Source organism: Doryrhamphus excisus, chromosome 12 (genome assembly GCF_030265055.1).
Source record: "Doryrhamphus excisus isolate RoL2022-K1 chromosome 12, RoL_Dexc_1.0, whole genome shotgun sequence".
Lineage (NCBI taxonomy): Eukaryota > Metazoa > Chordata > Actinopteri > Syngnathiformes > Syngnathidae > Doryrhamphus > Doryrhamphus excisus.
Genome location: NC_080477.1, coordinates 9808324 through 9832239, shown reverse-complemented (window position 1 = coordinate 9832239; position 23916 = coordinate 9808324). Strand labels below are relative to the sequence as shown.

The 23916-nt window shown below is 38.8% G+C and overlaps 1 protein-coding gene across 3 annotated transcripts in view; it reads right to left on the bottom strand.

The window, feature by feature from the left end:
* Window positions 1-23916, bottom strand: part of cdkl5 (cyclin dependent kinase like 5) — a 41867-nt gene that overhangs the window by 17194 nt on the left and 757 nt on the right. The window contains exons 2-7 of one of the 3 annotated variants that reach the window (XM_058088727.1): window positions 20289-20410; window positions 16601-16932; window positions 12715-12749; window positions 986-1031; window positions 762-898; window positions 118-238 (exon numbers count right to left, since the gene is read on the bottom strand). In XM_058088727.1, the coding sequence (XP_057944710.1) occupies window positions 118-238; window positions 762-898; window positions 986-1031; window positions 12715-12749; window positions 16601-16637 (376 nt within the window). In that variant the 5' untranslated portion in view covers window positions 16638-16932; window positions 20289-20410. Of the gene's footprint in view, window positions 1-117; window positions 239-761; window positions 899-985; window positions 1032-12714; window positions 12750-14016; window positions 14203-16600; window positions 16933-20288; window positions 20619-23916 lie in introns of those variants that run through there. The other 2 variants (XM_058088728.1, XM_058088729.1) reach the window with 2 other exon arrangements.

Here is a 23916-nt window from a genome sequence, read left to right as displayed (position 1 = left end):
TCAAATAATTCAATAGTCCTTTATCCCAGATTTAAAATCTCATCGGATGCGTCATCATCCGTAGTTCAGGGCCACACAGAAGCTGGAAGCGGACGCCATTCACAGAAACTCTTTCACCTCTGTGCACAATCTCATTTTTGTGACACCAGTTGATGGCTTTGATAAGCTGGTAGATGTAGCTTCTGACTTTATCAGGCGGCGCGCCATTCGGCAGTTCCTCCAGCAGCTCCAGCATGTTCTGCAATGCACATTTAACAATGGAACAGGAAGTTACATCTGCACACAAATACGTCAGATATTATTTTCTCTCTTTGCAAAAACAATAACAAAGATGAAAGTCAAGGTCATTGTTGCCGAAGAGACATGGCATGGGCAAATTAGTCTTTTTCTTACATTTTTTTAATGTGGTGCAATTGTTCAGTTTTGTGCTGAATCATATTAGGTTGAGCCTTAATAGAGACCTGTGCTGTTCTGTGCCGAGCGCCCTTCTAGTTTCATTAAAGAATGCTATAAAAAACGATGAGGGAACACAAGGCTAAAATGACTTGAATATAAAATTAAAAATAAAATCATGAAATAACCACTTGGCTGAATCCCCTGACAACACAGTGGAGAATACCATTATTCACCAACAACAAAGTTCATATGTTGCCATGGTGATGCTTTTTAATGCGTAACAGAGCAGTCGCAACATCCTGAAACGTTGCAGCACTGTGAAAATGTTCACATCATACATTCGCAGATAGAATGAACGTGCGCACCCTCTCCACATATTCGAACACGAGGTAGAGCTTCCCCCTCCGGCGGAAGGCTTCCTTTAGCTCCACAATGTTTTCCTGCTTTAGTGTGCGAAGCATCTTCAGCTCCCGAAGGGTCGTCTCCTTGACCTCCTCATTTTCTGTGTGGGGGAATTAAAACACAAGAGAGATGATGCTGATGCTCAGCTCTTCATTTTCTTCGCCTCTTTGGCTTGTTCCCCGCTCACCTTCGCTGTCTTTGAACTTCTTAATGGCCACCAGCTCGTTGGTTTCCTGTCATAAACAACCAAAAATTATATTATCCAAACATATAGAAAATGAATACAGTTCATTCATTCATTCATTCAGTCTCTACCACTTATCCTCACAAGAGTTGTGGGCGTGCTGGAGCCTATCCCAGCTGACTTCCGACAAGAAGTGGGGTACACCCTGGACTGGTCGCCAGCCAATCACAGGGCACATATAGACAAACAACCATTCACACTCACATTCATACCTATGGACAATTTGGAGTCGCCAATTAACCTAGCATGTTTTTGGAATGTGGGAGGAAACCGGAGTACCCGGAGAAAACCCACGCATGCACGGGGAGAACATGCAAACTCCACACAGAAATGCCAGAGGGTGGAATCGAACCCGCACCCGGCTGCCGTGCAGCCCAAATGAATAGTGTATATACAAATTGACACTTGTCATGATTGGAAATAATTTCCCATCAATTTTACTGTCTGACTATGGTCCTGCCAAATCTCCCTGTCCTTCCTTTGCAGCGTCTGTTGCCATGGAAACATCCTTGTGAATATGAATGGTGTATTTTTTCATTTGTAAGTGAGCAAATACTGTACTTTTCCTGCCTTCCCAATAAAAAAGCAATTTAAAACAATAGCATGGATAAATAGATTGATTGATATATATATATATATATATATAGATGTGTAAAGCAGCGAAGAAAAAATAAATATTAAATTGTATTTCCAATATAACAAAGCAATTATTCCACTGCAGCGCACCCACACACAGAGAAGAAGAAAAAAACAAGGATAAAACATCACATGTTGGCATAGTTAAGATGTATTGTTGGTCCCTTCAGCTTCTTGTAGGCTGCTTTGGTAACCTTGCTGAATTCTACAAGCTGGTCTAGTTCCAGATTCAGACCTTCAAAGTGGCTTTGGTGCTCCACAAGCTGATGTGCTCAGGATTTAACACATCCCACATTTGTTGGAACAGCTTGGTTGGAGGAAATTCACAGACATCAATAGGGGACGGTTTTTTCACCTTCTGCAAACATGCTTGTTTTACAATAGATCAATGGGTGTGTGTGTGTGTATGTGTGTCAAAAACTGGGAACAGAAGTTTGTCAGAAACAAAAATATTAAATAATATCGGATGATTAACTGGTCGCACATGCACGAGCAGAAGGAAAATTAATTAATTATTTTAGTTGCAAGATGCGACCGTGTAGTTACTGTGTGTGTAGCCACTTCACTGTGTAGCTTTAAAACATAGCAAACAAACAAATAAAACATACTTTGATACAATATCATAATATGGGAAAAAGGTAGAACAATATTAGTGGCTCAACATCTTTATAATGATGAATATCTAATGGCATTTTACCTCAATAAACAATATCATTACACAACAAAATTGTATTCTCAACAAAACAGACATTGGAGAATGAGATATTCTTCTTTAAAAGTAAAAAAAGTGGGACTTAAAAACAAACAAAATGAAGCCCAACGTTCTTCCAATGGCAGAAATTGGTCACTGGCCTGAGGCCAAGCGCACAACAATTTCCAGTGCCATTAATCATCCAAGGTCTGTGTTGGAGAAATATCTATGTGATGATTTAGAACTATAATTTCCCATGCTATTAAACATGGACCGGGTGCTGGTGACAGAGGAGCGCTCGTTATATTTAAGCAGTGCACTAACATGAGGTCAGTGGGGATGTTCCAAGAAAGAAAGACTCAGCTAATAATAAGAGCAGAACCGCATTTTAGCAAAAAACAGCAGGTGTGTGGATGCTATTGTTTCCTAAAATGGGGAAGAACCTATACAAAAAGTCACCCAAGATATAATTGACATCCTCATCACTCTTACAAGAGCATAAAGCCAAACATTTGTGTCAGGAATCTGTAGCCATTTTTCACACTGAACATCATATTATCTTGATTTAGTGACCTTTTATTTTTTTTATACCCAAACTTTATTATGGGCGGCACGGCGGTCAAGTGGTAGACCTCACAGCTAGGAGACCAGGGTTCAATTCCACCCTCGGCCATCTCTGTGTTGAGTTTGCATGTTCTCCCCGCGCATGCGTGGGTGTTCTCCGGGTACTCCGGTGTCCTCCCACATTCCAAAAACATGCTAGGTTAATTGGCGACTCCAAATTGTCCATAGGTATGAATGTGAGTGTGAATGGTTGTTTGTCTATATGTGCCCTGTGATTGGCTGGCGACCAGTCCAGGGTGTACCCCGCCTCTCGCCCAAAGACAGCTGAGATAGGCTCCAGCACCCTTGTGAGGAAAAGCGGTAGAAAATTAATGAATGAACTTTATTATACAGTACAGTATCTTATTAGTCACATTCATATGACAACAACATCCATCCATCCATTCATTTCCTATACCGCTTGTCCTCATTAGGGTTTTGGGTACAACAATAGCTGATCTATTAAAAAATCTAATTAAAGTCTGTGTGATCCACTTAAAGGGATAGTTCAGATTTTTTTGACATGAAGTTGTATGACACCACCAACGCCAAGCGATTTGTGAGATCTGATTTTTTTTCTAGTAGGCATTTTTGTGATGCAAATGTATTTTGCTTTTGAACGCATATGGTTTTCAGAAGCCAAACTCTTTACTTAACTGTCCCCAGCAACTAGCTGGAACTTTCCTCAGCACTGAAATCCGACCAGAACTCGGCTCAGGACAAGAAGTGGGGAGTGAGTCGCTGATGACGGACTTCACTGCTTATGGGGGTGTCATACAACTTCATGCCCAAAAATCTTCAAACAGCTAAAATAATACATAAGGCTAAAAACCTAAATTACCTAAAATGTCATCCAATACTTCTCTACAAGAGAGGAAAAATATGATCTCAGGGAAGAACTCAATTTGAAACACTTATATGCTAGGACTACGTTAAAAAGCCATAGCATTTCAGTATGTGGAATCAAACTATGGAATGGATTGAGTAAGGACCTCAAACAATGCACAACGATGAGCCAATTCAAGAAACAATACAAGCAGTTGGTACAAGGTAGATTATTTAAAAAAACAAACAAAAAAAACAAACTGTATTATGGAAAGCAGGAAGTGAACAAATGTAACAGTTACTGATTATAAAAGTACTAGATGGAGGGGTAGGACTTAATAAGCTTTGCTTCTTCCTACTCCTTTTGGACATGTGGAACTGTGAACTGATTATGGGATGCATTCAATTGTAATCTGATTCATGTTCACATGAAATAAAACCATTACCATTACCAAAATGCAGTCAATGTTCCAGTTAAGGTCAATATATTTACAAACATTCTGAATAACCCGTTTACATGTGTGAACAAACAGGGTTGTTCCTGTATACATGGTAATTGTGATGAATCGACACACTGAGAACATTTTCGCTTCTTCTTCTTGTATCCAAAAACAACAACACCAGCACGGCGGACAGCGAACAGCCTGAAACCGGTAGTAGTTGCCTTTGTTTGCCCTTTGGTGCTGGTACTGACACACCACCAGTACTTGACACCATTATGTCTTATGTTCTTCATTCATGGGAAATGAGAATGTGAAGAAATAGAAAATGGAGTTATTTGACTGCATGTAAACATTGCCATTGACATCATATTCTTTCCTTCAGTGAGCAATGACTCATGTCAGTTTCTTCAGTCTGAAATGACGTCAGCTGCCATGATCATTAATTTAAGGTTCAATACTTTAATACTATGCTCTGCTATTAAAATCAATTATCTGTGAGGTCATCTTTCTGATATTGAAAGGAATTCATAAAACATGAGGAACACTCACTTTGGGTGCTTTGCTTTTACATCATATCAAAGGAACTTTTGATGAACATGAATAATTCATCGTCACAAAAACCCAATTTTGACATGAATTAAAGGCTTTGCATCTTGTTTTGCTTTTGTGCTGTTTTGGGAAATGCATCTTTGGTGCTGAGAACTTATAAATATTCAAGAGGTGCCAAAAGCAGCTGACAGCAATAGTAATGAAATTATTTATACAGTATATGTATTATATATATGTATTGCTAAGTTGGTTCTTTTTTGTAAAATTATTACAATTAAGACCAGGAGAGGGTCTATAGAGAATTCTAGCACACATGCGAGTCTCCCTCAGTGTTCTCTTCTATTCCAACATTGTGTTTTTTTTCAGGAAGGGGTCAGACAACAGAGGTGCCTCAGTGTTGGTGCACAGCGAGGGCCTGGCAGTGAGATCTCCCACACAAACCCACTGTTTGGCTCAAGATGCTCTGGTAGAAAGAAAAGCTCTTTTTTTCCATGATGTCTGAGGAGAGAAATGTAATCTAGCGACATTCTCTCTTACTGCACTGAAGTTGAAGGCAAAGTGGGACTTCCCCATAATTACCAGTCACAGAGTGTACTGCCATCAAAAGTATGTGGCAGTATCTTGCAGGGTGCTGGTGGTGATTGTTCTAATCATGTGTGGCATCTCTGACCTTCACTCATGAACTACTGTGATGTCAGCACAGATATAAATAGCCTCTGACTGTATTCCGCTGATTACATGAGCTGCATCACATTGTCACTGTTTAGCTTGAATTTTTGAACATCTTGTTGATGTTGCATGCATTGTTATACTATACATATACCATACCATACATTCTTTCATTGGTCACTTGATTTGCAGGGCTCGACAATAACGATGTACCGATGGCCCGGGGGGCAAGTTAAAACAAAATTCGTGCAAGTAAATCCAATCAGTGATATTCCCGTCGGGCAAGTTTTTTTAAAAGCGGTTCTTGTTGGGTGTTGGTAAAACACGGACTGCGTAATTCCGGTGGTAATTTGCAAACCAATCCTTGCAAATCTTGAAATGGACCAATCAAATTATGAATTAATTAATTAATTAATTATGAATTAAAGGCGCAGACCTCACAGCTAGGAGACCAGGGTTCAATTCCACCCTCAGCCATCTCTGTGTGGAGTTTGCATGTTCTCCTCGTGCATGCGTGGGTGTTCTCCGGGTACTCCGGTTTCCTCCCACATTCCAAAAACATGCTAGGTTAATTGGTGACTACAAATTGTCCATAGGTATGAATGTGAGTGTGAATGGTTGTTTGTCTATATGTGCCCTGTGATTGGCTGGCAACCAGTCCAGGGTGTACCCCGCCTCACGCCCGAAGACAGCTGGGATAGGCTCCAGCACCCCCGCGACCCTTGTGAGGAAAAGCGGTAGAAAATGAATGAATGAATGAATTAAAGGAACAACTGGGAACAAGTGGGGTTAAGCTCATTTCAGCAAGGTGTTTGGGACACCACGTCAGCAGAGATGCCAGTTTATCACCACATTTGCGTCATATAAGCTTGGAAAACCCATGCATGCACGAGAAGGACATGCAAACTCCACACAGAGATGGCCGAGGTTGGAATTGAACCCTGGTCTCCTAGCTGTGAGGTCTGCACGCTAACCACTCGATCGCCGTGCCGCCCAGGAAAAATTCAATTTCCAACAAAATTCAGAATAGAAGATGACTATTTATGAATATATGAATGTAGGCTTATTTCTGCATGAACTGAGAGCAACTCAGATCTAGCACATCTAGGCCCACACCCAGGACCTCCCACACCTCACTTGATCCATCGATGACCTCGACCTGCAGAGTGGGGGTTCTAATCAATACATCCTACACACTCTAGATTTAAGATCATTACCTCTAAGGCCTTGTCCACATATAGCAGGGTATTTTTAAAACCGCATATTTCCCTTCATTTTTAATGAAAAAATTAGTCCACACAACCTTGTATGAAAAAAAATGCATCCACACTTTGTCACGCCCTGTGTAGGTTCCCACACGACAATTTGTTCATGTTCCCTTTTTGAGCTTTGATGCTCTTATTTTGTATTAACTTCCTGCTTTGCTGTGTTTTCCTGTCCCTAATTTCTGCTGTGCCTATTTAGTTCAATTAAAATACCTTCTACCCGCACTTGGTCCTGCTCTCTGCATCCTGTGGTCGCACTGCAACGCCTACAAGCCTGATTGTGACACATGTAACCGTATAAATGCACCGGCTGTCACTTATGTCCCTGCAAATGTGGTGTAAACAAAGAATAATAGGAGTGTAGAAGTGACTATAGGGGTTTTAGTTCATGTCTACAGGCCTCTAGTAATTGTAAAAAAAACTTATTTTGAAAGTCATAAATAGGTTTTCTATGCTCTACGAAAATATTCATTCATTTATTCATTCATTTTCTACCGCTTTTTCCTCACGAGGGTCGCGGGGGTGCTGGAGCCTATCCCAGCTGTATTTGGGCGAGAGGCGGGGTACACCCTGGACTGGTCGCCAGCCAATCACAGGGCACGAAAATATTCATTTTATTAAAATTGACTCCTACCTCACTTATCATGGTCAAGTCTGGAACCAATTAACCTCGATAAACAAGAGATGACTGTACATACTTTTGTCTCAGAATTGTTTAGGCTTATCTCTAAATTAATTCAATGATCAATTAAATGATTAATCTCTTATTATAAAGCGTGCATGAATAGCTAATTAATACTGTGAGAAGTATCTGAGGAGCAGTAAACAGTCGCAGTTTTACTCCATAAAGTGTTTTTTTTTAATTGAAAAGTCATGAAAGTGTTTCATGTAATTATTTTACAGGTCATTTCAGTGCTTAGAGCCGCAGGATACATTGGCTAGCATGTAGGTTGTACTGTTGTCACTCCCAAATTGAAGATAACACATAAGCCTCCATACACACACCCACATACGCTACAACACTTGCACAGAGTGGCAGAACATTGCACAAACACTGGCACACGGTTTTGCTGGGCTAATTAAATGTTTCCTCCAAATCACATTGTTCGGCATAAGTATACATTATTTATACATACACATTTAAATGTATTCAGTTAAAGTGCCTTCAGAGTCACTCGCTTGGGTCGCAGCCCGGTATTGCTTTTTTTTTTCTTCCTATTTTCCTACGACTGACTCAACCAATCCCAGCTCAGCTTTAGACTCTTAATAGGGTGACCCATTTACCATCAGCATGGTGTCCGTATTCAGTTTCTATAATACCGCCTCCAGTCCATCGCACACACAGACACACTCTGTTTCTCCCTCTCCCTCGCTTATACACCCTTTTTTGTCTTTTGCCCTGCTTCCAGCTGAGGGAAGTAAAAATAACTGTTCTTGTACAAGCTATTCTTCTATTAGCATGGTCGGAGTCTGGCTTCACCTGTGAACATGAATAATCTTCATCCTGCTCTGTAGAATAACATCAATGTAAGATTAATTTAAGTTAATCTAAATCTAAACTCAGCATGATTATCTTAGTAAAGGCAGAATGGTTGATCACTTTCTGCATTGAGTCTCGTTCCAATGTTGTAAGAGTGCCTAATATTAGTATTAACTGAAAGCACAACATGGACTGTATAGAGAAGGTCTTTCCCTCAACAGATGGACCAAAGACAACATGAGGAGAATATGAAAACAAACATCCAAACCGACAGCTGCAAGCCACATTTTGTCATGACGTGCTTAGCTCTTATTCATATTTGTTTCTTGATATTTGTTGTACTGTATATTGTATGTTATATTCTGCTCGCTATGTCATTTTTTTTCCTACAGCAAGAGTGCAAGCCTTTGCATATTTTGAACTCAATGTATTTAATTCATGTGTCTCTAAAAAATGTATGAAGCACAGTGTCATGGAATATTACATTCAAGGTACAAACATGGGGGTGTTAAATGACATGAAAGAAAAGCACAGAAAGAACAAGACCCGGGTTTTGCAACAAACACTGAATTCAGTATTTAGAAATTGAATTCTGGCACATCTTAACTTTTAGTTTCACTTCCTTTTCATATGCCATAAGTATTATTATATTGGGTTGTTACTAGGGGTGTGCTAAGACACTGAGCTCATACACAAGATTTGGTCAATGAGAACGATACGTTAATGTCAATATTAAGAAAAGAACGATGAAAAAAATATGACTGGACAAACAAAGTTATTTATTTAACCAAGTCACAAAACAATACACAAACTGTAATTTGTGTCGTCTGGCAACGTTTGAATCGTTTCTTGAAATCCTGGCTTTTTAACTGTATTGAAAAGCAGCAAAGACTTTCTGTGAAGACACACAATTTTATGCTGTTCCGTTTGTATTTATTTAACTTTACCTTACCGATGCAACGTCTCAGTGAGTGTTGACAGTAGGTCATATCGATGTGTATCTTTTTGGGTGGGTATGTTTGAGGTGGGCAAGTTGTTTTTGTTGCCACCACTTACTTAATTAGTTACTTAATAATTTCTTGTGTCCAAACTTGTAGGTTAATCAGAATCAGAATCAGAATCAGAAAAGGGTTTATTGCCAGGTATGATCAAACACATACTAGGAATTTGTTTTGGTATAGTAGGTGCAAACACAACTATTAAAAAAGAATGAAAAATACAAAATATACAGAATAAACAAGATTTAAAGTTAAAGGAAGGTTTTAACTTTTATGAGAGTTTAAAGAGTGAGAAAATGTTAACAACTGTGAAAAAAGTGTTTAAAGTGTATGATTAGGAGATTTACAGCCTTAAAACATATATTGTAATAGTACATCAATAAAGTTGGCTACTTTGCTGATTTCACGTAATTGTATTTTGTGTTCCACTATTTTGGATTGGCAGTTTCAGCAATAAAAGCAGAAGAAAATCTATTTGAAAATATCAATTGTGGTGAACCGTGAAGGTTGTTTTAATATAACATAATCCTGCAATTTGACAATATACTACAAAACTGCCATTAAATGCCGCTATGATTGTAATGGGGTTCATAAACATGAAAACTATGAAATGCTCATACTTACTAGATGCATTTGACCTTCCCTTGACCTTCCCTGTATTTACTTAAGATATGCCTTTATTCGTCCCTCAGTGGGGAAATTTGTAAGGCTTTAATAACAGTAACAATTGATATGTTGGTAGCTGCAAGGGATCATTACCTATTCCAGTTTCCAGCTCATTCAAGGACATTTAAAAGTTGCTTTTGTTATGCAAAGTGTTGTTTTAAAATGTCACACTGGTGGTGAGTTGGAGGTTCCAGTGTTAGGTCACTTTTAGGACCTCTGAAGCCAAAACAGACTGAATTTGAATCACTATGCTAATGTGGCTTTGGCAATAGGTGTTAACAATAGCTATGCTAATCAGCCTTTAAGCCTAATCTGAACAATGGAGGAACATTTTGGTAACAACAATGTTGTCCTCAGATTACAAACAAGTCCACTTCCTGGACTGTGATGTAAGTCAAGTTCTAGTGTAAACCCAAATTTATAATATACTCCTAAATCACTCACACTGTATACAGACATATAAAAGTACATATAAAATGCAGTAAAATGTGCACCGTATTATAAGGCACATGCTTGTAACTGCAGCAGGAGGAGAATCCAAAAACCGTGACAAAATGGTTCTTCTTACTGCCTGAACTGTTTGGGTGACAACACCCTCATCATTAATAGTTCCGGGGTGAATCACTGTACGTACGACCCCCCCTAGCACTACAGAGTCTACTATTTATTTTACTATTTAATAGGGATGAGCAAGTATCTGTTCACCCTTCTAAATGATCTCTAACCGTACTTGGATTGGGCGGGACATAAACAGACAGTGGGTGTGGTTTAATTTGAAATGGGCGGGTCTTAAAGCTGTATTTTATTTTAAATTTGAAATTAACATGGATTGGGGGCAGCACGGCGGTGGAGTGGTTAGCGCGCAGACCTCACAGCTAGGAGACCAGGGTTCAATTCCACCCTCGGCCATTTCTGTGTGGAGTTTGCATGTTCTCCCGGTGCATGCGTGGGTATTCTCCGGGTACTCCGGTTTCCTCCCACATTCCAAAAACATGCTAGATTAATTGGCGACTCCAAATTGTCCATAGGTATGAATGTGAGTGTGAATGGTTGTTTGTCTATATGTGCCCTGTGATTGGCTCTCGCCTAAAGACAGCTGGGATAGGCTCCAGCACCCCCGCGAACCTCGTGAGGAAAAAGCAGTACAAAATGAATGATAGAATTTACATGGATTGATCAGAAGTTGCTATATGTATTATTTATTATTATTGTTTATTTATATGTGTACTGTGTATGTGTGTAAGTGATCCTTGAAACTTTATTCCTTAATTACGTTGTTGTTGTTGTTGTGTGAAGTTGAAAACATGGCAATTTTTGTTTGTTTCAACTTTTTCCCTGATTACGGCATCGCTACAGCGGATCTTTTTGATCCACATACAATAAACATAACAATAATGTTAGAGCCTTGCTGACTGTATTTTTCTCAAAAGCACTGCATTCAGTATTACAAAAATTGTAAACACTGTCAGCGACTGATGCACGATCGTGCCCGCTGTCCTGTTAAAAACACTGTGTATTTTATGAAACAAGTTTAAGATTGCAAGGTATATACTGTAACATATTGAGAGGGGAGTCATATTTTATGCCAGCCATAAATGCAGAATGACTGATGCCACCCTTGTGCGGGAGACATAAGGATAATGAAGTCCAAAAAGCGAACTAATGAGCGATTTTTTTATCATGGTTAATTGGTTCGAGACCCAAGTGTGAATTTCTGCAAAGTAGGATTCCTTATTTATACATGGTATGTTTTCGTAGTTAGAGTTAATCAAGTTAATTTTATTTAATATCTATAGTTTATAATAATTTTCTATATCGTGCCAGATCACAACATATATTGTTTACTTACTTTTCCAATAGAACAGGTATATACATTTTCCCATTACTAAATAAAGTAAATAGCCTAATGATGTTTTTCTAACTTCTGTCTCTGCATGGTTGTATGTTTACAATTCTCTGCTCGTGCAGGACAGCGCAATAGCATTAATTATACAACATGTTGTCATTATGTTGGCGAAAATATTCACAAGTGAGTGAGAATCCTGTGCATTTTGACTTTTTGGAGTCTTTTTATTGAATGCCATTATGAAAGATAAAGTCAACTGTGTAGAAAGTATAATATTTAATACAAAACAATTGTGAGTAAGAGTCATCCTGAACATACGGCGCAGTGGAAAAGGCCATATGTGGCCAGGGCTGACTCCGAAACTGTTGACCCTCTTGTCCATTTTGCTGTGTCCTGTCTAACAAAGCCTATTCGTTTAAAGTACATCATGTACAATATGTGGAGCATTTTGTGTGAATGCAGTCACAGGATTTCACAGGCTGGCAACATATCTGATGCATAGATAAACAAGACTGCTGGGAAATAGCAAGCAAAGGAAGATGTTGCAGAAATACATGTACTGGTATAGAGCGAAGACGGCAATTCATGTCAAATACTCATTTGAAAATGCCTTTCAAAGTGCTACTTAGGGGGCACAAATCTGAAAACATTGATGCAATCGTACATTTACGTGATTCAACCACAGCCAGGATACAAACAGAAATGTAATAATAGTAAATTATTGTATTATTATTCATTCATTAATTTTCTACCGCTTTTCCTCACAAGGGTGGGAGGGTGTGCTGGAGCCTATCCCAGCTGTCTTCGGGTGAGAGGCGGGGTACACCCTGGACTGGTCGCCAGCCAATCACAGGGCACATATAGACAAACAACCATTCACACTCACATTCATACCTATGGACAATTTGGAGTGGCCTGTATTATTATTATTATTATTATTATTATTATTATTATTGTAAAAGTAAATTATAGACCTACAGTGATGTGAAATGTGCTCTTACCTTATGTCGGCATTTAAGCACCACTCCATAGGCCCCTTCACAGAAAAACACAGAAAAAGGATTAATGAGAAGAGAGTCTGAAATGTACTCTTAAGCTTCATTCTCTTGATTATGTTTTGGCCTCCCAAACCTTACATAAGTATATACATGAGTGAGTTCTTTAGACATACAAATGCTACTTTTACACATATTTTGCCTTAGCAATGCATCAAGGCTCACGATTCGCAACTGCATTGTTTCCGCATGGATATACATTGTCACCAACAATGCCCGCATCCGTGAAGTCATGGCTTGACTCCACCCTACAGCAAGCCTCACCCCTAGCTTCATTAATTCCTTTAACTGTAATAACTATAAAAGCAATCTTCACTCCATAAATGTACTACAAAAAAGGTCAGTAAGGATAATTCATCATGCCGCCTACAGAGAACATACTAACTCCTTATTTCTAAAATCACAAATACTTAAACTTGCTGATATAGTTAATCTTCAAACAGCTAAAATAATGCATAAGGCTAAAAACAATCAATTACCTAAAAATGTCATCCAATACTTCTCTACAAGAGAGGAGAAATATGATCTCAGGGAAGAACTACATTTGAAACATTTATATGCTAGGACTACGTTAAAAAGCCATAGCATTTAAAAAAGAAAAACCAAAAAACCTTAAACTGTATTATGGAAAGCAGGAAGTGAACAAATGTAACAGTTACTGATTGTAAAAGTACCAGATGGAGGGGTAGGATTTAATAAGCTTTGCTTCTTCCAACTCCTTTTGGACATGTGGAACTGTGAACTGATTATGTGATGCATTCAATTGTAATCTGATGCATGTTCAAATGAAATAAAACCATTACCATTACCATTACAAACATGTGCACAATATAAAAAAAGAGAAGTTGATCAAAATAAACATGACTACCATAAATTAAGTCTGCTATGTAGAATATGTTGTCAACACTGAAATTGTAATTATGGTAAAACTGTAAATCACATGTATCAATGGAGGGCCCAGACACTGCAGGTTTTCTCTCCGGCAGGTGATTTAATTGATGAGCTCTTTGCCTCAAATTGAAGGAGGTGTCATTAAAATCATTAAAATGACCTGCTTTAGAGACCAACTGGAAAAAAGAACCTACTAAACCCATCTCAGCCCTCCATGAGTTGAACATCCCTTCTGTAAAGCTTTGATATGGGATTCCATAGTAAGATGATAGTTGCCCTGTCTGGCCAAAATAAAATACAAAGCAAATGCCATAGAATAATTTGTAAAAAAGTCATCATATTTAACAACACACTCACAGTCGATTTTAAGTAGGTCAAGTGTCGTATTCTGTTGTTGTTGTGTTCTAGTTGGTGCTGTCTGTTTGGGTTCCGTATGGCCTCATTTCCTGGTTGAGAACCAGGTGTGTCTTGTTGGGTAATTAGTTTGTGTAGTTCCCAGTATTGTGTCTTGTCTTTGTCATATGGTGTGGTGGTGTGGTTGTAGTGAGTCTACATTTGTTATATAGCTCTTTGTAGAAATATATATATATATATATATATATATTACTCTTGTTTTAGCTGTGTATTAACAAATTAATGTTGTATTTTAATGTATCTTTTACTCTGTTTACTTGCTTTTATTCAACTCCATTCTTCTGTAAAGTGTCTTTGAGTAGTTTGAAAAGCGCTATACAAATAAAATGTATTATTATATATATTTATATATACCGTATTTTCCGGACAATAAGTCACACTTTTTTTCGTAGGTTGGCTGTTCCTGCGACTTATACTCCAGAGCGACTTATAAATGAAAAAACTGTTTATGTTACATAAACACTGGACACCTTTTCTGTTCATGTTTATTTTTCATGTAGCTTGTGTTAGCATATCTTACACCTATTCAGCTTGTTCTCTATTATTTTATTGTTTGTTGTTAACTTGCTTTCCAAGAGGACGTAATGTCTGTTTTAGTCAAGTAGTTTGTAAAATGAATTACCCGCAAAAAATGCAACTTATACTAAAAAAAAACAACTTTTTAGTTATTAGCGTGTGGAATTGCAAAGTTGCTCTCTAATATGTATGTGCGAGGCATAACTTTGCATCAACATTTCCAAGCATTCCAAAACTGTGTTAGCTCCTACAATGTGGCTTGGTTAATATGTTAATGTTGGATGTTTTTTTAGAGGGCTTTTTAGGCAAAATATGTGAATTCCATTACTTACTAGGTTAGTGAAAAACTAGCACGAGGCGGCTATCTAGACAGCACAGAAAAGGGAATGATGTGTGCGCTTGTTTCACAAAAGGATCGTGGATAATTTTCCCTTCTTGGACTGTGACAGTGAGTGTTTTCTGCTCCCATTTTTCACAAGCTGAACTAAAAAGAACTTTTTCTGTGTACACAAAAGTCTTATCTCTCTCAAATATTGTTGACAAATCTGTCTAAATCTGCGTCAAAGAGCATTCCTCATTCATCCACCTCACAGGTTTGGCATATTAAGATGCTGATTGGACAGCATTATTAAACATTTGTGTCTTAGGTTTGCCACAATAAAAGGTCACTCCAAAATGTGCAGTCATTTTCCACAAATACTGTATACAGTGTTCCCAATAAGTGAAATTGCCCATCACTGTTGACAAGTCCCTATATTTCCAAATGTGCTGAAGGAATAAACAAACTCAAGTGTCAAAAGTCATTCCATAATCTTCCACTCCCAATATTTTTAATTTTATAACCACCCCTTACACATCACCAATAACAGTGAGTACTTGAAAGAACTGTTATTCAAACTCTAAATGGATGCTTCTGTGTTGGTAACAGCATTGGTCAGCCACAACAAATCAACATTTGCACTTGTTCATGTCAAAAGACACATTGGCGATGTCAGCCATGAGAGGAGGATTACAATAGATGCCATCCATTCCCAGGACTCGGACACTGACCTAAAACCACTCCAAACATAAACACTCCTCATTTACAAGTGAAAACACTAATAATGAAAATAGCTTCATCACAAATAGGGGCATGGCCAGGAAAAACACTGAATTGATTTTATGTAATGGTCATTTCCAGGAATCACAATCCGCTGCTCTATGTCACTAATAGTCATTCATTAGCCGCCTTGCCACCTCGTTCCGAGAGACAGAATAGATGCTCTGGAAATGTCAAGACAACAAGTACCTACGGACAGGGTTTTTTTAATATTAATACTAGTAAATTAATCAAATAGTAGGATGAAGCATGACCATGTGCTCCGAGAAGAAAAGTGATCATTTCCTGGTTCAGAACCAGGTGTGTATATATATATATATGGGTCTCAAACACGCGGCCCACGGGCCAAATGTGGCCCGCAGGACACTAGTTTGAGGCCCCCGCCTTGATATGAAAGTTTTATGTTAGTGCGGCCCACGCAAGTTTGATATGGATGCTGTATTGTATCATGTACCCAGAAAAAATTATTACGTTTGATTAATGTTCATGTTAAATAACTGTTAATAGTTATCCTCCCTATCTGTGTGGAAGTGGTACGTTTTTGGCTATTTAAGTTTAAAGGAAATAACTTGAAGGCTACCGTTTAGGTCGCTAGCTCTCTAGTTTGCGAGTTAGCATGTGTCTCAAGACCCTGCAGCTGCGTAATATGTTGTAAATAAAGAGTATAAATGTGACTATAGTTGTGTTTTGTTGTTGTTGTTGCGGACAAGTTTTTTTATATTAATACCAGCAAATTAATCAAATAGTATCTGTGTAGTATATAGTGATCTAAATAGCTCAGGCAACATTTAACTTGGTACATTTGTTCGTTCCAACCGTAAAACAACAGAAATGATACTTCATGTTGCTCCTGCTAACGTAAGTTCCCCAGTCACGAGTTACTAAAACATGCATTCAAATCCAGCTACTCACCTTCACCCACAATGCCAAGGACCTCAAACTTATTCATCACATCACAGTTTGGCGGAGCTCCTCCAGCAGGTCAAATGAGCCGCTCACGTTTTAACGGTGACACTCCGGTTGCGTGATGGAGGTGACCGTGGAGACCAGGAGAAATGCGGCGAGCCTTTGACCACACCCCATCATCATAAGTCCTGTTCGTCTTCACGTCCTCCTCTCCCTCATGCTACAGCTCCGATGCTTGGAAATGTCATTATGTTTTATTGATGGCACTGACTTCTTCTGCGCTGTCAGGTTTGTCGAGGTGGTTCCTCTGACAATCTTCTCAAAAGCTGGACTTGTTCCTGGAAGACAAAAACAACCATCAGAATATGATGATAAAGGGGAAAGGATGGACATGATTACCATAAAAATGGATAATATCCATGATCAAGTTAATAAAGTTTGAATGGATAACGTGTAGCTATAAAGTATCTGGCAGCAGCTAACCAATATTAAAAAAATAAGTTTGTATTTATATGTTTGTATTTTTTTCTGCGTGGAGTTTGCAGTTCTGTGATTGACTGGCAACCATGGATGGATGGAAACATGGGCCTTTTAGAAATAATTACTATTAACACTAACAAGGAATTTATAACAGAACACTGTAATCTTTGTGACTGTGTACATATATTTATACTGTTTATTTTGTATAGTTTGTATTTTCATTCTTTTTTTTAATAGATGTGTCTGCACCTACTTCACCAAAACAAATTCCTAGTATGTGTTTGATCATACCTGGCAAAAACCTTTTTCTGATTCTGATTCTGATAATCAGAAAAGATCTTCAAATGTCCAATATGAGAATGAACACTGCGAGGTTCAATGATGTGTAAGTTCTTACATAAAACGGGTCAAGCTGGTGTATTTCTGGAGCAGATGGCTGTTAACTAGAACGTGTAAATGTACAGAAAGCAAGCATTTCCTTGAGGACATCTATAAATCATGGGTGACTTCAGCATGACTTCCACACATGACTTCCCAACCTGCCTCATTCCATCCCATTGGTGGCACAACCAGGTTAATACAGTGCGAGTTAGTTTGCAATGAAGCAGTTTGCAAAGTGAGATGACTTGTCTAATTAACAAAATAACCCTTATAACATTAAAGGTTTGTAGTGCCTCAAATTTAACACCACAGAGAGCAAAATATGTGAACTTAAATGGACACTTTCATGCTCTCAAAAGGATTCTAATGACTCCAATTGACTCAATGTCATGTCAACATATACTATATATACTATACTGTATATATATATATATATATATATATATATATATATATAATATAAAACAGGTTAGCAAAGTCGACTGCATAGTGTCCAAGTGATTAGCATGCAGGCCACACAGCTAGGAGACCCGAGTTCAATTCCACCCTCAGGCATCTCTGTGTGGAGTTTTCATGTTCTCCAATTTGTCCATAGGTATGAATAAAGGTAAAATAAAAAAAAATGTGAGTGTGAATGGTTGTTTGTCTATATGTGCCCTGTGATTGGCTGGCGACCAGTCCAGGGTGTACCCCGCCTCTCGCCTGAAGACAGCTGGGATAGGCTCCAGCACCCCCCGCGACCCTCGTGAGGAAAAAGCGGTAGAAAATGAATGAATGAATGAAGGTTAGCAAAGTCGGCTGCATAGTGTTCAAGTGGTTAGCTCTCAGGCCACACAGCTAGGAGACCCGAGTTCAATTCCACCCTCTCTGTGTGGAGTTTTCATGTTCTCCAAATTGTCAATAGGTATGAATAAAGGTAAAATAAAAATAAAAAAATGTGAGTGTGAATGGTTGTTTGTCTCTCGCCCAAAGACAGTTGGGATAGGCTCCAACACACCCTCGACCCTCGTGAGGATAAGCGGTAGAAAATGAATGAATGAAAGCTTAGCAAAATTACGAATAAAAAGCATTTTAGCTTGTAAGCCCAAACTACCCACAGCTGTCTGTTTTGTTTTGTGCTAGGACAATTAATTGCATGCATATTCTGTGCAATACTTCTGGGCTCTAAATGCAATATACTAAGTTCTATGTGAAGTATTTCCATAATGCCTCATATTAACTCACTAGCAAGATCTCAGTGTATAGACTGGTCATATATCTCATCTCGTTTCATATTATCTACATACTGTATTGTATATAACTCTGGGAAAAACTGTTGATTTTGTTAATACTTGGTTTGTTTATATTGTTTATTTTTATGTATTTTTGTACTGCTTAACTGATTCTGTACTCTTGCTGCTGTGCAATGAAAATTTCCCCACTGAGGGACGAATAAAGGCATATCTTAATCTTAATCTTAATAACCCTAAACAATGTTTCAGCATTAGCATTATGAGTGTCGGAACACCACAAGCATGGTCGTAGTATTCTGCAGCTCTTTTCCTCCTCAAGGGTTCTCATAAACATTCACTCGTTCACACATGGAGAAGACAGCTGCATCAGGCTGTCCGTCTGTGACTTGCTCAACGACACTTTGGCACACATAGAAGCAAGAAGTGGATCAGACACTAGACCTCCCCTGATGCAACAGCATTCAGTGTTTACAATAGGTTGATCTTGAGTGTGGAACCACCCTTCATATCTACTCGTGTTCTATATCTTCTCTGGTCACCAACTCTAATGTTGCATTCAAGCATTCGACTGATAAATTGGAAATGTGGATTGGAACACCACAACAAGTCATAAGGATACAGCAATATGATGTCACACATTAAGACCGTCTAAAAAGATAAGGTTTGCTGAGAGTGACATTTTCTGTTCATAAACACAATAAATAGTAATGTGGGCCTTTTTTTTTTTTTTACGTTTTACTCCAAGCAAATCCCAACACATTTGTGACCTCATTTGCATATCCACTGGTTGTAAAAACCAAGACCGCTCCACACTTATTCAGTTCTAAAAACACACTTTTAATGATGATGTGGCTCATGTGCCTGTGTGGGCGTCTTCCTATGCAGTGTACTCTTCCCTCAAGCTACATTCATCCCTCCAGGAAAAGTGACTGAGACCATCCACAAGGTTGTTGTGCTGCTACTGGGGCTTGATGATTGAGCTCATTAAACAAGAAAACTCGTAAAAGGAGCACAAGTGAGCTGCTCTATTTCTAAAATCACAGTAGCCCCTGTTAATAAAGAGGAAGAATTGTCAACATGCAGGTGCAAATTAAGAATGAGTTTGATATTAGTGTGCATGTCATACACCTCTAGAGGTGTGTAAGAGAATGAAATGAAGAGAGGATGGGGGATATGCACACTGCTGCACCGCCTAACTGCGTCTACTCTCTTCGCTCGATGCGTTGCAGAGCGCGCCACCATTCCAGCACTGTGCACGCTTTTCTTAAGCCGCACAGCAACCTGTGCATACCTTATCGTGACTAGTTCAATGGACACGTTCACGGCAGTGTTTGCACAACAACATGCACGAATGAACGCTCACAATACAACCTAAAGCCAGTCATCATTCAGACGCGTAACAGGCCACCGGAGACGGTGCTTTATTAAGCCGCTTTACCTTGCAGTCGCAGACGTGAGGTGAGGACGCTCAAGCAAACATGAAGAGGATGAGGTGATAATGTATAGCTTTGCGTGTGTGTGTGAGAGAGAAAAGAGACGGAAATGGAGCATATCCCAATCAGGCCTATATGCGTCGTGACAGGATGAAAATTCCTACTCACTCGCTCAATCCCTGGATGGAGGCGAGGGGCAAATAAAACGCCGACGAAGGGGCTTGCATGTAGCGGCAACACTTCTTCAGATGCTCCGTGTTCATTGCCTGGGCACCATCAGCTGGTTAGAGCTGCAAATAAAAAAATGTCAATCCAATGAGCGACGCCGCCGAGAACCAATAGAAACCTTCCAGTGTTGTTTCTGAAGCCATCATTGTGATAATATGCAACTTTGACATAGAACCCACAAACATGTCATTTTAGTACGTGTCCATCAATGCGCCAAGCTTCTATTTCCTCTCCTATTGTTGGCTGTGGACAAATCATGCTGCAGCATGTCCTCACCCTCCTCCACCTACACCCCCACCCCATGCATGAAGGCACTAAAATCCCTTCTGATGAGACCTGTGCAAGAACGCCCCCAGTTTCCAACCACCATGTGTCCACTGTTTGGCCTAAATGTTCACCACCTCCTGTCACAACATCAGTCTATACAACATCACTATACAGTAGTTACCTCTTACTGTTTAATTATTTAAAATATGAAGCTTAACGTCATATGATTTTCCATTAGATAGTTTTTTTTTAATTTAGCTCTAGCTATAGGTTTTAATATTTCAGAGACGGCCCATCCCATGATGCGGCACAGTCCAAAACAACTATGATACAGTAGATTTATAGATGTATTTATTAAAGAATAAACAAGGACAGCGCAAATTAATTAACATTTTCATGTCAAGATGCAAGATTACAGCCAGTGACTAATTTCCATCTTTAGTCCGTGAGGGCAGGTTGAAGTACGGAAACAATAACATTTGGTATGAAAGAATAAAAAGGCAAAAACTATAAGTAGACCTGACAGAACCATGATTTTGGAGGGACAAAGTGCTTTAATTCATTCATTCATTTTCTACTGCTTTTTCCTCACAAAGGTCGCAGGGGTGCTGGAGCCTATCCCAGCTGTCTTCGGGTGAGAGGCGGGGTACACCCTGGACTGGTCGCCAGCCAATCACAGGGCACATATAGACAAACAACCATTCGCACTCACATTCATACCTATGGACAATTTGGAATCGCCAATTAACCTAACATGCATGTTTTTGGAATGCAAACTCTACACAAAGATGCACGAGCCGGGAATCTTAGCTGTGTGGCCTGCATGCTAACCACTCGGTCATCGTGCAGCCAAAGTATTGTTCCTTTTTTTTAATAAATTTTTAGAATAGTTTATAGTTTGTAGTTTGTAATTTATAGCATAAAAAATGTTTCCAACCTTCTAAACATGGTTTTCATCATCAGAGCCCTCTAGACATGAAATAACACCCCTATAGTCGCCTTTACACTCGTACACTACAGTTTGTTTCTTCCAGTTTACTTCCTGTGGTGGCTGTTGTCTCATCAATGTAATGTAATGGCACCTGAGTGAGGCGAGGTACACACTGGACTGGTCGCCAGCCAATCACAGGGCACATATAGACAAACAACCATTCACACTCACATTCATACCATCTACCATTGGCTACCACGTACTGTAGCTCTACTGTAGCCAGTCTCCATGCAGTGTAAAAGGTAATGTAACGTCATATCTCATAGCATTACTGATGTCTACAGACCAGTATTTTTTTACTAATAATGGGACATGCCTGCATGCTTTGTGTGTCTTGTACTATATTACTGTACATATGCTACTGTACTTTTGTTGCTGTAAACCTGAAATTTCTCTTTTTAGAAAACTTCAAGAGGACAAAAGATGGCATTACTGCTATGAGGAGGTTTTCAACAAAGCTATAGCGCACACAGGATGGTCAACTAATAAAGATTAATAAAGGTATATCTTATCTTATATTATCTTATAGTCAACCACGAAAGAGCATTTCTTTTTGAAAATATGCAATATAACGAGGGAGTGATATTTTTCATTCTGAATTTGTTCTTTTGTCACCATTTTTTTGGTGTTTAATTTTATTTCTACAATGTGCCGTGGGCCAATAATAAATGAGTCACAGGCCACAAATGGCCTGTAGTTTGGACACCCCACCCCTATCGTTGATACTGATACATTTTACTAGTGCGAGTTCCAAGACCCATACCTTTTCTATTCCACTTATCCTCACTAGGGTCGAGGGGGGATGCTGGAGCCTATCCCAGCTGACTTCGGGCGAGAAGTGGGGTACACACTCGATTGGTTGCCAGCCAATCGCAATGTTTCAAGACCATTGATTGATATTGTGATATTTGGCTTATATTTTATATAAGGCAATAATGTACGATGTACAATACTCTGGTTTCCTACCACATTCCAAAAACATGCAAACATGTTAATTGCCCATAGGTAAGGATGTGAGTGTGAACCTGCAATCGACTGGCGACCAGATCAGGCTGAAGTCAGCATGCCCCCGCGACCCGAGTGAGGATAACATAGAAGATGGATGGATGCATTTACAAAATCACATTACCTCAGTTTTGTTTGACATGGTCAGAGACGTATATTAAGGTCATTTGTAATGGTAGAGAACTGTATTGCATCATACGAACAGTCTGCCTATCTTTACATTTACACCAGTGCACTGTGACTCTGTTGTGCAGGTACTGTGTACTAGTGCATCAGGCCATCTGGTGGACTAATGTGGAGTTGGCCTGATCCGGACGGATCTATGTAAAAATATATACATATACACCCTGTTATTTTACTTTCTTTCAATAAAATACAGTAAAAATGGGCATATTTCAGACATACTGTGATATGGTGATTAATCATGATTAATAATTTTAAATCATGATTAATCTGATGAAAATTGTAGTTCTAATTTTTATTATTGAATGGATGAATGTCTTTAAAATTACATGTAATATTAATTTAATGTAACCACCATCATTATTATATACGCATGACTTTTTTGCTTGAAACAACGCATTTAATCGAGATGACAATAGGTGCTCTGCCTCTGTTATTACAGTGTATGAATATCTTAAATACGGTGAATGAACATTTTACACATTAGTCCTTTCTTAAAGTATCACAAAATTCCAACATGATTATATGCAAATTAAGATGATGCTAAAATTTAGCATGTAATCAAGCTGATGTTGAATATAATTTACTTATACTTTGTGATAATTATAGAATTGTATACCTTTAAAAGGTATAGGTACATGTTAATTTTACAGTATACTTATTATTGTTGTACCAGTTTTTGTGTAGCAGTGACTGTTGCCTGATGTGGTGTCACTCAGGTGCCATTACATTACATTGATGAGACAACAGCCACCACAGGAAGTAAACTGGAAGAAACAAAACTAGTGCAAAGGCAACTATAGGGGTGTTACTTCATGTCTAGAGGGCTCTAATGATGAAAACCATGTTTAGAAGGTTCACTTTATTTTGCACATGCTGAAGAAGGTCGCATGAAAGAACACCATGTTTAGTCTTGCACAATTCAACATATCTGAAAAGGAGGAGGAAGAACAACATCCTATTTAATCCTACCATTTCTGTGAGTCTCAGAATTTACTGATAGGGGGTTCACGTCTTGTGTTATAACATTATGTTGACATTCTCATTTTATATTAGGGACAGAAAGGATCAAGTCCGTCTAAAAGATAGAGTTTGCAGAAATTGTACTCAGTAATGAAAATA